General features: G+C 38.7%; 1 protein-coding gene across 1 annotated transcript in view; it reads left to right on the top strand.

The window, feature by feature from the left end:
* The window catches only part of LOC124551027 (nuclear RNA export factor 1-like), a 161,228-nt gene extending 155,091 nt beyond the window's left edge, over positions 1 to 6,137 (top strand). Inside the window, exons 13-14 of the mRNA XM_047125875.1 lie at positions 1,150 to 1,286; positions 4,510 to 6,137. Of these exons, the coding sequence (XP_046981831.1) occupies positions 1,150 to 1,286; positions 4,510 to 4,630 (258 nt within the window). The 3' untranslated portion in view covers positions 4,631 to 6,137. The remainder of the gene's footprint in view (positions 1 to 1,149; positions 1,287 to 4,509) is intronic.
* The last annotated feature ends 8,565 nt before the right edge of the window (positions 6,138 to 14,702 follow it).

Below are 14,702 nucleotides of genomic sequence, written 5' to 3'. Positions count from 1 at the left end.
TCATCATTTAACCATATAATAGAGCTGCATGCTCTAGGGAAAAATAACATCTGTAGTTCCCCTTTCTTTCAGCTGTTCACAGACCAGCACAGCAGGGACGTGTTGGTTGATGTTATTACAAGGTCAGATCAGTCTATCATCTAGACTGTTGCCCCTGCAACTACTGAAGAGGTTGCTTGACCCTCTTCAGGAATCGCATGTTTATTTGGCATCTCGACAGATACCCCTCCACAGTGTGACTATCTGTATCGTTGTGGCACACAAGCCAACCTATCACGTCAAGATCCATGGTTCTTGGGGCAAAGATACCGAAAGAAAAAAAGAATGAAAAGAAGGGGAAAGAATAGAGGAAATGAAAAAGTTACCGCAATGATAGAAAGGCTGTGGCAAAGAATTAGAAATAAAATACGTATTTTTAACATGTTAATTAAATAAAAATAATGATCTCAATCATTTCCATAGAAGATTTTTTTAAAAAATGCTTCACTCAACAGGTCTCAAACCCACAACCATCTCACACCTGCTAGGCAACTTGACCGCTTGGCTATGACCCCATTTCTGAAGTCATTATATTCTCAGAGCTGTGATGGATCATGAGAACTTCTTTTTTTATCAATAACTCACATACAAGGGACTAGCAGGGTGAATGGCTATAGGGTGTGTACCTGTGATCCTACTATACGGGTGGTTTCAAAAAGTTGATCACATTATTGGGAATGTCCCTTTGTAAGTACACAGTTTGCTTCCTGTTCCCTTTGTAAAGAGTAATTGAACCATCACCTTATCATTGATGATGAGTGATGTTAGCAACAACATCAAAATCATCTTTGAAAAAAGTACCCTTTATCTGATTAACAAAAATCCCTGATATGATACCTGCTTAAGACTTGTGCTTGTTGAAGGTGGCCATTTTGTGGCAGAATCCAGTTACAAATAATTTTGTTGTACCATTCTGACACATTCAGCGTGTCATTTGTATACATGTTAGTTCTCTATGACATACACTTTATTGTTTCCTAGTGATTGTTGCAAATGGTTTGTACAGGTTTGTTTGCTGTGTCCTCATAAACTTTTTAGTATTGTTAAACAATAACTAACTGTAGATACTGTATGATGACACAATGGTTAATTATTTATCTTTCTCTGCAGGATGCATTTCGATTCACAAAGCCACATACAAACCTAAAGAAAATCAGGCCACCGAGGGAAGTAACAGAGAGTGATAAAAATTCCATGACAGAAAAGTATTCACAACTTACCAACATGACGTCTGAGTGGTCACGCAAGTATGTACATCATTTTTGTGCTGAGTTCTTATAAGGAAAATTTTGTATTTCACTTTCTTCTAGTTTACTTTTATTGAGTTACACATCTTTAATAATGTAAAGAGAATTAAATTTGTAGCAACACATCCAGAACTTGTTAAGGGTAAGAAGAAGAAAATTTGATAGAAGTAGAATAATAAAATGTTGATCTGTGAGATTAAAAGAATGATAAAAATAATGATACTATAACAACAATGACAGTAATTATGGTATGTAAGAATAATTTCTGTCATTTTACAGATATAATGAAACTGTAGGATTTTGATTATGGCTTATAGTGGGAATTTTTCTATCATTTGGCTGATATGACTTGGGAGCTCAGTAGGGCTGGTTTAGGTAAATGAGCCTGAATAAATTTTCATATTTTATTATACATTTTGATGAGCTATACTTGACTTAAGTACAACATAAACATGGACAAAATTATTGATTTTGGTGAATAACATTGTCACAATGTAATAGTATTCCTACAGGGAGTAGAGGTAACTATCCAGGAAGGAAGCTTTGAGCTTGTGCTTGAGAACAAGTCATGCAGATTTATTGTAATGCCCGAGCATTGTGATCTTTCTCTAAAGGCATAGCTGTACATCTTGTTAGTAGACTTAAGTCCATCATAATCATTAACAACAACACAGATGCATCAACCGTGGTGTCCAACGAGGAATGGTCAGTATCCAGGGATATGACAGGTATAATCATTTGAAGCAAAAAACTTCATTTGGACATATGACATGTTCTGAATGGTTTTCAAGATAGAATGCATATAGTGTACATTGTTGTTTACTTCCTGTATTATTCAGTAGATTGTCAGTAAACATTACAACATGCATTTTACCAAAGTATCAATTGAAAAATACGTATTTTTAAAACATTCTCCTCTATGCATTATCGTACACGTCACATTACAGCTGTTGCACAGTTCACATTAAGTGTTTGAATATGCTGTTGTCAACTTCAGTGCATTTGTGCACTCTTGGGAGAAGATTTGTGTGCTTGTATGAGTGGCTCTGCACATTCCTTAATGAGGGCAGCAGTGTCCATGATGTGACCAAAGAGTTCATCCTGCATATTCACATTTTGTTTGTACACCTCAAACTTCGTCCAACACCCTCACACATCTCGCAAAATGTGGATAGCTTGTACGTGGCCAAAGGAATGTCCTCAGGGTACTCTACAGATGAATTTTCCAAAAAATAGAAATAATTCCATCCCATCATTCATTCTTCTAGAATAACTAGACCTATCAATGTGTTACCGATCAATCCGCACCAAAGATTGATCTAAAAATGAACTTGGAAATCTGGGTCCACTGTGGCGTATGGATTTTCCTGTGACCATCAATGATTATTATGGATGATGTTGATTTAATTTTGTGTAAGTGTGGCTTCATCAGCAAATGACGAGTGTCATTTAACCAGTGACAAAATTCAAGTCATGTGAACTGTTGCCAATGTGAAAACTATGGACACGTACGTGAAATGTGTACAAGGTTTGCACATTTAATGTTTGTCTTAAACATGTTTGTTGGCTATTGATACATGCAGAAAGTTGTTGTGTGCTGCTAGTAGGGATATGGTACACTGTTTCAACAATGTGTTGCTGTTCCTCCTCAGGTTGTTAACCTTCATGTTCTGAAAAAAATGGGAACTTGGAAGAATACCTGTTTCACACTTGTAAACCCACTACTATCAGTAATTCGAAGCGAAACCACCAACATAATTCTTTGACTGCAGCAGTAGCACTACCATAGCAGATACCGTAAATATGAACATAGATATGTGACAATTTAGCCTGTGTGTACATACACACTTAATCAATGCTTCTGATACATTCTCAATCCATCACAGTACTTCACTCACAACACATTGTGGACAGCTGAATGTTCATTGGGCCAGTTTTAAAAGCAGAAAGATATCCCAGGCAAAGAGGTTAAAAGCAACAAGCGGGTTTACCTAGAATAAAACATTGAAGATGTCAGATGGGTACGATGTTTGTGTCCGCCCTTAGCCTGGAAACAAATGTACATTAAATGTGTCCTGTCTCTGAAATAATTTGGAACAGTGCATTTGTCCATGTGAAGTTTTTTGCTTCAAATGAGTGTTCCAGTCATCCCTGAATACTGACCTTCCCTCCATGGGCATTCTTCATTATGCAATGACTAGGAAACGAGTTGATCATCTTCCTGTGAATGGGTTTGCAATATTGTTATTCCTCATAACAGGCATGTAACCTGAATCACTTTTAACCACGTGGATAAGGCTCCCAACAATTGAGAGACACATAGAGACAACAGATAATCCCTGAGCTTCTGACTAAAATCCTTCTCTCTCTCTCTCTCTCTCTCTCTCTGTCCCTGCACTTCTCCCTCCTACCCTCCCCTCCCCTGCCCCCCTCCCTCAGCTTTCCACTTTCATTAGCTTTCAGTGGGTTTGCTGCATTCTGATGAGACCATTGCTGATTTCATCTGTAATTAGTCACCCACAACGGAATGCTTCCCATCATACACAATCTGGTGTGTAGCGTGTGCGTTCTAGTTGACTGACACACAGTATTTACTCATTACTGTTGATTTGTATACTGAAGTTTGTAACACTTTCCCTCCCTTTCTATATTTATAATGTTCATTGAATGATCACAAATTTAATCAATGCCATTGGAAATGATTTGATCGGTGCGAAGAAGCTGCATACAGGTGTGCAAGAGGACTTCAAGTAAAGTGTAACAAGATGAGTATGAAATGTTTTGTTAGCAAAAGGCCTCAGACATAAGTAATGGACTTAGGCAGGGAAAGAAATGAGTCTAAATTTAATATGTCCAAAGCTTTACTGTTATTTAATGGCTGGACAAATTTAGGTGTTCATTTTTCCCACATTACTATTTGAGAATGGAACTGGAGATATAGTCTGAAGGGGTTTTATGCACACTCTGCTAAACACTTAAGCATGAGCTGCGGAGTTATTATGTAGATATAGATATAGAGAAATAAATCATTTGTTTTGGAAAAAATTATTTCTCCTTCCCTAACACAGGTGTTTAATGAATTTCCCATATATGCTTGTTTGGATACTTGTTTTTCATATAGGCATGCATAGATATTGTGCAAAAAACTACAAGAAGCAGCTGTCATTCATGTTTCAGAAGATTCTGGTGCCTTAAATAGTAAAAAACACTCTTTTCTTTTCAGGTGCCTGGAAACTGCGCACTGGGACCTAAGAAAAGCGCTCCTATCATTCATTGAAATGTACAAAGCCGGCAAAATTCCAGTAGAAAGATTCATAAAAGCAAAAGAAGCTGCAAAATCGTAAAAAGGGAAAAGCTGTTGACCTCCTTCGAATACCTGTGTCTGTACAGTACTTGAACCAGCTACTGACAAACGTTACACACGTTGTGAATTTGGTAATTGCTGTAATTGCAGCAGCATTATTCCAGAAAAAGGTGCTGCAACTTAGTTTTGTGACTGGTTAGTGCAGGTTTATCAGCAGGGAGCAGTGTGCAGAGAGTAGTTAATCTAATGTTCATTGTGTCAAAAGAAAAATTCAGTTGAAAAACATATTAATTTATGAGACAAAATTACTAGGCAGTCCTTACCGTCAGCACTGCTGATACACACTATCCTAACTTTTGGAACTATCAGTTTCTTTCTCAGAGATTAGAAGGGCATATCTTGGGGAAGGCTAAAAAGGAAGTTCAGAGCACTCTGACCTGAGGATGAGAAGGAATGAGCAGGTCATTGAGGATGGATCGTCAGTGCTTGTGGTGATGTTTAACCAAATCGCTCTTGACCTAAGTATGGTAAGGAATGTTCTGGCAGAGTGTAAATTATTTAGGAGTAAAGGAGACAACCTGCGAAACAGTAAAAGCGTTCAGTCGTCAGGCACACATAAAAGAATGAAAACCTTGCTAGATTTTGGACAAATGCTGATAGGAATGGAGTACACACACACACACACACACACACACACACACACACACACACACACACACACAAAATCACTTTTGCAGCTGTATTAGTCTGGCTGAACACACTATATTGGAACTGCAAATCAGCAAGTAGACAGGGGTGAGGGGTTGTGTGGGGTAGGACAGGTAGAGATAGAAATTTGTGGAAAGTGGGAGGAACATTGGGTAAGGCTGGCTGATAGCTCAGAGGAGACATTCTGTGTGAGAGATAAGAATGAGACACATGGGCACTGGAACCAGTGAGTTCACGTAATGGACAGTGCCAGTGATATGGAGGTGTGGATTGGAAGGGGGTGACAGGAAGAGGAGACTGTTGGGTAGAGAGTGTGGGTGCAGCGAGTTAGCAAAGGCTTAGGCTGGAAGGATTACGGGAATGAAAGTGTTGTGAGGATAACTGCTACCTGTGTAGCTCAGAAATGAGAGCAGAGTTGAGCACCCAGTAGTGGAAAACATTAAAATGGCTGCTTCCCACCCCTTGCCATCTGGATGCTTCCTCCCAGCACAAGTTTTTTTTAACTACATAAATGAGTATTTCCTCACAACATGCCCTTCATTCCATAATCCCCCTGGCCTCAGTTTCTCCTACCCCACTGCAGACACCTACCCAACAGGCTCCCCTTCCTGTGTCCTGTCGCCCCTCCCAATCCACTCTACCACATCAAGAGCATTGTGCACTGCACAAACTCACCAGCTCCTGTGTCCGTGTGTCTCATTCTTATCCTGTGCAGCTGAGCAGTCGGCCATCCTCCCCCAAACCCTCCCCCTACTTCTGCCTCTCTTGTCCCTCTACTCACACCACTTGATACAACCCCTCACCCTAGTCTACCTGTCATACATGTGTATATGCGTGGGGGGGGGAATATGGAATATGGGGGGGGGGGGGAGGGGGGGGGGGCACATGTCAACGCCAGTTGACAACTCAACACTTCTCCTATTTGGCGAGTTGTCTCCTTTACTTCTAAATTATTTATCTCCCTCTTCAACTACCTTTGACCTGTGTGCCTTGCCAATGCCAGTGAATATCTAACTGTCATTTATGCTGGATGTAGGTCTCATAACAGGCTTCACAGAAAATAAAATCAGCAGTTTACACCAAATTGCACTAAGAAGACCACATCTTCAGACAACACAAGTTTATTAACCAAAACCTGGTGCCAACTGACATCGCTTTGGCTCAGTAACCTACATAAACAAAGTATCATTGATTATTCTTCAATATTAATTTGTTACATGCAACATTCATATTATTAAATTATATTTTGTAAATACGATATCCATAGTTTCCATGACATCCCAAAACTGGGGAGCTACAAAATGCGTATGATCATCTGTCGCTACTACCTCGGCCGTGTGTTGTTGCTTCTCGGACACCTAGGGACCTCAAATACCATCCGAACAAACTACTAGCACTAGCTATTCTAACATAAAATAATCCAGTAGTTAATTACTCAAGATAGTTAACAACATAATTTTTTCAAGCAACTCTTTGTTATATATATTTTACTTTGATGTCACATGTGGCAGCCTTTGAGACACATAATTTATAAGCGCAAATTTGTAGCCCCACACTGTGTCATAGCATCTTGTAGTGTGAGTGATTTTCCCTCCCTTTCGAATGTTCCATAGCTTATTTCTCTCTCCGTCTCTGAGGAAGCATCTAATAGTTCTGAAAGCTAGTATGTGTCGTGTACGTTTTCTTTTATACGTGTTTATCGGCAGCACTAAATATTTTGCCTCCTGAAAGTAAGCACTGGCTAGTAATTCTGTCTGATAATTAAATGTAATGACCATTAGACTGTAAGTAAATAAATGATTTCGTATGTGAAATCAGCCTTAAAACATAATCTCGAGTCAGCTGTATTTTTTGTCTTTGTACATACATTACACGAGTTATGTTCTGTAGCCCACAGGAGTCTCTGTGATGTGAAATATGTAAATTTAACTTTTGTTCACTACAATAAAGATACAGAAGTTGGAATATAACAGTGCTAATATGAATTTTAACACACCCAAATACATGAATTTAAATCGTTCCTTGCATAACAGAAATTTCTTTGATCAGCTCCTAAGTCTACTATATTAACAAGTTGTGTACACACACACACACACACACACACACACACACACACACACACACATCGACACTATCATTTCTGGTTACTGAGGTCTGACTGTAGTGAGCAGCAATCTTGGGTAGGTGTGTTGTGGTGGAACAGGAGAGGTGTGGTGTAGGGAAAGAGAGGGATACTAGAGTAGGGGTGGGGGAAGATGCTGCACTGCTGCCTCTGGGAGTGTGTAGGGTGACAGTGAGGACAAGATAGTGGGCCCCTAGCTGCAGCATCTCGAGGCTGTGCTGGATGAGAATAGGGGAGGTGGCGAAGGTATTGTGCAGGTGCAGCGGGGTACATCACACACGTCTGAGGCTGGAGATGAAGCAGGGAAGGGGACAGAGGAAGGTTGGAACAGGGACTAGTGGAAGTAGAGGCCAGTGTGGCGGGAACAGAGGGAGAGTTCCCACCTGCTTAATTCAGAAAAAGCTGGTGTCAGTGGGAAGACCTTGTGGATGACATCGGAAGTTCACTGAGGCTTTTTGCAGTTGATGCTGTGGTGTATCGAGAGGTTGTAACAATGGAAAATTGTACTGAAATGCAGGAGGATCTGCAGCGAATTGACGCATGGTGCAAGGAATGGCAATTGAATCTCAATGTAGACAAGTGTAATGTGCTGTGAATACAAAGAAAGATAGATCCCTTATCATTTAGCTACAAAGTAGCAGGTCAGCAACTGGAAGCAGTTAATTCCATAAATTATCTGGGAGTACGCATTAGGAGTGATTTAAAATGGAATGACTGTATAAAGTTGATCGTCGGTAAAGCAGATGCCATACTGAGATTCATCCTAAGGAAATGCAATCCGAAAACAAAGGAAGTAGGTTACAGTACACTTGTTCGCCCACTGCTTGAATACTGCTCTGCAGTGTGGGATCCGTACCAGATAGGGTTGATAGAAGAGATAGAGAAGATCCAACAGAGAGCAGCACGCTTCGTTACAGGATCATTTAGTAATCGCGAAAGCGTTACGGAGATGATAGATAAACTCCAGTGGAAGACTCTGCAGGAGAGATGCTCAGTAGCTTGGTACAGGCTTTTGTTAAAGTTTCGAGAACATACCTTCACCGAAGAGTCAAGCAGTATATTGCTCCCTCCTACGTATATCTCGCGAAGAGACCATGAGGATAAAATCAGAGAGATTAGAGCCCACACAGAAGCATACCGACAATCCTTCTTTCCACGAACAAGACTGGAATAGAAGGGAGAACCAATAGAGGTACTCAAGGTACCCTCCACCACACACCATCAGGTGGCTTGCGGAGTATTGATGTAGAATCCAAACAGCATAGGCTGTGAAGCAGTCATCAAAGGTGGACACACCGTGTCAGGTGGCACGCTTGGTAACTCTTACAGACTGTTTGGCAGTGGCCGTTCGTACAGACAAGCAGCTTGTTAGTGGTTGCGCCCACGTAGAGTTCCACAGGGTTTCAGCTAAATCAGTAGACCACATGCCCACTCTCACAGGTGGTCCAGCCTCTGGTGGGGTAAGACGTGCCTGTGACAGAACTGGAGAAGGTGGCAGTGGAACACGGATAGTTTTTTGGTACGGCATCAATGTTGCATTTTTATGTGCAGTCTGTAACCCTCTTGTGTTTGGTATCAGTAGATTTATTCAATAAAATTTCTTTTGATCATCTTTCTTGATTTTTGCTGAGGTGGAACTGCTATTCGATATGACCTAATATGTTCTAGCAGTCTTCACAGGACTCCTTTTCTTTATGTGTGGATGGATGCTGAAAGAGAGCACCGACACCAGCTTTTCCGAGCTGCTTGAATAACATAATCTTCTGCCCTTTACATCTTCTGTATTCAAAATTTCTTTTACAACAACATATTTCAGAACACAATATCATCTACTAAGCAGGTTTGCACATCATCTTAAAGCAGGTTTGCACATCATCTTAAAACATACAGGGTGAGTAATTCGGAAAGGTACATGCTTTGAGGGGTGACTGTCTTAGCGATTCTGAACAGAAAAGTAATATGAACATATGTCCTGTGCTTAACAATTTCTGAGGAAACTAATGAAAACAATGGTGAACAGGATAAATGAAACATTGTGATCAAATGTTTTGTTTAATTGTGTATGTTTCCTCACAACTGCAGTGAATTTTGCAGCTCTTGTAGACAACTGCTGAGTTGCTGACACAAGCTCTTTTGTGCAGTTCTTACTTGAGCACACGCATGTAAAATACGAGCATGAAGTTCACCCTTTGTGTTCACTCTTTGCTTGTAGACCTTACCCTTAAGCCAGCCCCACAAAAAGTAATCTAATGGAGTAAGTTCAGGTGACCTCAGTGGCCAAGAAGTGACACTGTGGCGGTCGATCCGATGCCCAGGATATGTTTCACTGTGTCACTGGCCATAAGTATGCAAGTGAAGTGCTGAAGTGCACACTGAAATGGTCAGTAAAGACAACACTATGTGGCCTAATGTCAGTTTGGTTGGATTCGCGTGTGAGTGTTGATGAAGAAGGACATGCGACTGACACTTGCAATTTTCAAACTGCCATTTGCAGATACAGTTAAAAAAAGTGCATATGCTCGTATGAATATTTTTGTTGAGAAGCATTAATACTGTCACCCCTCAAAGCAAATTTTTTTTTTCTCCTGACTCACCCTGTATGTAGCTTGTGAAAGATCAACACAAGAAGTATCTCCTTAAATAAACCAGTTCAACAGTCATTTGTCACGGGACCACTTTAGCTGTGAGTTTTCTCTTTTTTTTCCTCGTCTTTTTAAATACTTATAAAGCCTAATGCCAAAGAACAAAAAAAAAAACCAGCAGGAGGAGATGCTCACTCGCCATCTCGCATTGTAGAAGCGATGGATTCAAGCTGTTGTTCTGGTTTTTTATAGTACATAATAATTCTTAGATAAATTGGCTATTAGAATGACATATTATGGAATTAAATTATTCTCTGTTCACTTTATTTTAATTTTTTTTTAAAGTTGAAATAAAAAAGTATGTTAGACCACTTTTTGAATGTGCTTTTCATAGATGATCTGATGGTGTACAGCACTTATTTATTGACAGTAAACATATTATGTGTGTGTCTATTCTTCTCAGCTCTTAGATATTTAGTTCACCTATTTCTTTTGTTGTTCCTAAGTGCTGCAGTGTATGCTTGTGACACCATATTTCCTCATTTATTTTATTAATTATGTAGAAATAGTTTATTGTGACAAAGTTAGTCTTTGAATATTTTGTTACAGAATACTAATAATGCAACAATAGCTATATGTAATACAGATTACAATTTCCCTTTTTTAATAACAGAGATATAGAGATGGGTGGACTGTAATGTAGTGGTTTGACGTGATCAATTTTTCCACTAATGATTCAGTTCCCTGTCTGAAAGACAGATGTAGTTTATTTATCAACACTGAAAGCCTCTAGGAGACCTCTAAAAAGTTGAACATAATTATATCACTTTCAATAACATTTTTGTATGATATGGAAAGAATATTCCACTGACCACTCCTCAAGGTGTTTTTCACATTTCCAGTACAATTCAGTTCAAACTTTACATATGTGATTCTTTCCAGTTAAGAAGCCATCTTTCCTCATATTAGTATCCATAATCATTTCTCTAGTTCTTACAGATTTTACTACATTAACAGAATCATTACAACAACCGCATTTGGCAAACTACTTTTATCTCTGTAGTATAAAAGCAATATCATGACTGTTAGGCAAATATGTTGACCACTTGAAAAGAGCTTGTAATTAAGTTTCATAACACTTCTCCTGCCTTTGCCTAGTGCACACAGGTTATTCAGCCTTAGGTCGAGACCTTGTGTTCACAGAAATAAGCAAGTTTCTTTCCTCTTTTAAATAACACTATTCCCACATGTTAATTTTAATATAAACTATTGATCATAAGTTGTGTTAAAAATGCATAAAATGCAAAAGCAAATGGTTTTTCGAAGTTTTGGGTTAGGCCACTGCTGTCTTTGTAGTCTCATATAAAAGAGAGGGTCTTCAGAGAAAGAGAAAAAGAATACACCAGTCATCTAATAGACAACAGCTTAAGATATTGTTGATGCTGTGCTAGTGGCTGACGTGTGTGCAATCGCACAGTTGTGACGTCGTTAAAATCGTAACAAAACGTCACAAGTCCAGTATTATTAGATTCCTGAGTTAGTATATTTGTAATCGAAGATAACAAAATGGGTAGACTATGATCAGTGGAAGGTAAAGGTAGGCTGTTGTCCTTTTGTCTGCATAATAGCCGCTCCATTGCTGCTCTTTGAGGGCAGTTAGTGACTACCCTCGAACAGCCTTCATAAACTGACAAAAGGAATGCAAGATGAGGGAAACTGCTATTCCTGATTTCAAAAAACATTTGTTTGTGTAAAAAGTAACTCATTACAACAAAAGAGATATTGATAGAAAGAAATAACCAAAAAGTTTTTTCCAGCATATTACAAATATTAAATTTGACACCACATATCACATGGCAGACATTCAACATGGCACTGGACTCCTGTGCATGTAGTGTAGTGTAGATATTGCCCCTGTCAAATACATTTACCTGCGGCAAATATCGAAGCTGTCAAGTGCCAGGGAGAGGGGGAATTACGTACTACTTTTCTTCACAGTACACAAGTCTGCCTTTGATTATTGTAACTGTTATCCATATATGCTGCAGAATGTCTGCGTCATTTTTGGTCACATGATTGAACAGAGCGAAAACAAGACTCCGTGGAAATTACAGAATCGATTTTTCTCGAAATTTTCGTATTCAAGCGAAGAGTGGGAAATAGACAAATGGGATATCAAAATGACCAGCTTTGAGATGACGTTTTGCAAAACAAGTGTAATTGCTTGAGCAATTTAACTACTGATTGAGGGAAAATATTTGTCCTAATTTTCGTAGCCAGATGAAAAGTGGGAAATGGACAACTAGGGCATCAACTTCACCAACGTGAGGTCCAGTTTTGCAAAAGAGTGTTTAATTGCTTTTTTAAACTAATCATGATAACTAAAAATTATATAATTAGCGATTTGCGGGAAAATTGAAATATTTCAGAAACAGCTGCTGCTAGCTATGTAAGTGAAGTGTAAAAAATTCATCTCTTCAAAGCCTAGCTGTTTTGCACGTAACAAATTACATTGGTGTGGTATTTCATCCATTCTGAACAAAACTAGAAAATAAAATAAATTTAAGAAACAGTCAACTACTGATTGAGGGAAAATATTTGTCCTAATTTTCGTAGCCAGATGAAAAGTGGGAAATGGACAACTAGGGCATCAACTTCACCAACGTGAGGTCCAGTTTTGCAAAAGAGTATTTAATTGCTTTTAATTGCTTTTTTAAACTAATCATGATAACTAAAAAATATATAATTAGCGATTTGCGGGAAAATTGAAATATTTCAGAAACAGCTGCTGCTAGCTATGTAAGTGAAGTGTAAGAAATTCATCTCTTCAAAGCCTAGCTGTTTTGCACGTAACAAACTACATTGGTGTGGTATTTCATCCATTCTGAACAAAACTAGAAAATAAAATAAATTTAAGAAACAGTCAAATGTTTTGTGAAATGATTTGTCTAAGGTAAGAAATAAAAAAGTTACAGAAACATTTGACGTGCCTTTGAATGCTGCTCAAACTAATGTACAGCAAATGAAGTGCCGATTGAGCATTTAAAATTCAATCTTTAACTTAGAATCTTAGAATTTTAAAGTGTACAATAGGATATTTGTTTGGAATTTTAGAGTACTAGAGGATTTTTGCCTGGTGGACTACATCGACCACCAGACAAATATCCTCTAGCACTAAAATTCCATACAAATATCCTATTGTACACTTCAAAATTCTAAGATTTTAAGCTAAACATTGAACTTCTAATTCTCAGTCGGCACCTCATTTCATTTGCTGGACATGAGATTGAACGGCATTCAAAAGCCAGTCAGATGCTTCTCTAACCTATTTTATTTCTTACATTTAAACAGATCATTTCACAAAACATTTGGCTCTTTTTATTTTAAAAAAATATTGTTTGTCTTCTCACCACCAAAGGAATTCTTCGCTAGTTCAATGACATCAGAGAATATAATTCGTGTACGGTATTCTTAGGTTCTGTGCAGAACAGGAACAGAATTGTGTCAGTGATCTCTTATGGAAAGCTTATGAGAAGATTAGCACAAATTACTCTAGATGACTTAAGGAACGACGTATAACAAACTTCCCTTCTCTTTGGTGTCCTCGACAAAGCTCCACATGTAGCTTCAAATATCGCTTCTTGAAAAGAAAATATGTTGTCGTGTTTGAGAAAATCACATCTCAATGACACAAGATTCGGAAGAAAGATTTTTTACGAATTGTTTATGTAAACAGATCCAAACATTAGTGTAGCATGATATGATTTTAAAAAAGACGGACGTTTCTCTTCTACAGTTGCCTCTCTACCAGTACAATATCTCTTGACCTTATTAGGAATGTAACTAAACAACAGCTGCACAATCTTTCGCTAAAGATTTTGACTGGTATGAAGCAAAGCTGTATAAAAATTAACCGCAGAAGACCATGCGAAAGGGTGCGCACACAAAAAACACTGAAAAGAAACATTGGCATCATGGATGTCGGAGGAAAATCAAAGTGTGCAATAAAGGTATGAAGTGAAAACATTGACAAAGGGAGTGATCGGGACAGCAACATTATATCAGGTGCAATGATGAAACCACAGTTTGAGCTGCAAAATTTGCAGCTGGGTACAGTACTCAATAAGAAGTATCGCTGGTGAATAATACGTTTTCTTTTATGACTCATACGTGTGCGATATGAACATTTATGTTTTCCCTGCGTCAACGGCGTTTTGAAACAGAGGGTACCTACAGCCCCACCTCTGTCAGCGCTGGCGTGTTTTATTTCTCAACAAAAATCAGCCCCCTCGCCACCGAAAGGTAAAATTGTATCTGACAAGAATAGCATTAGCAATGCAGTTAAAATATGATCAAGCAGGGAGAACAAAGCGTTCTACATTCCAGATTTTCATAAAAACCCGTTTGTCGTAATCATTCTACGTCATTCTTGGACCAAATTTGGAGTAGATCTATCAAGTGCTTAAGTGAGATTGAAAAGCTTACGATCAGTTTAACGAAAGAGACAACATTTGCAATGGGAGTAGATTACCAGCCGAAATGGGGTTGGAATCCATCTGCGCAAATTTCGTAAAGGCTCCACATGCTGAACTAGCTGAAGAGGTGGTAATATCACAGAAAACACATAAACAAGTTCTGTAAGGAAACCCTACTGTCTACAGCTGAAATATGCTCTAGCTACTAAAGACAAAGATCTATGA

This window comes from Schistocerca americana, chromosome 9, assembly GCF_021461395.2.
Source record: "Schistocerca americana isolate TAMUIC-IGC-003095 chromosome 9, iqSchAmer2.1, whole genome shotgun sequence".
Lineage (NCBI taxonomy): Eukaryota > Metazoa > Arthropoda > Insecta > Orthoptera > Acrididae > Schistocerca > Schistocerca americana.
The sequence above is the reverse complement of the archived record's forward strand: the minus strand, read 5'-3'. Positions and strand labels throughout refer to the sequence as shown.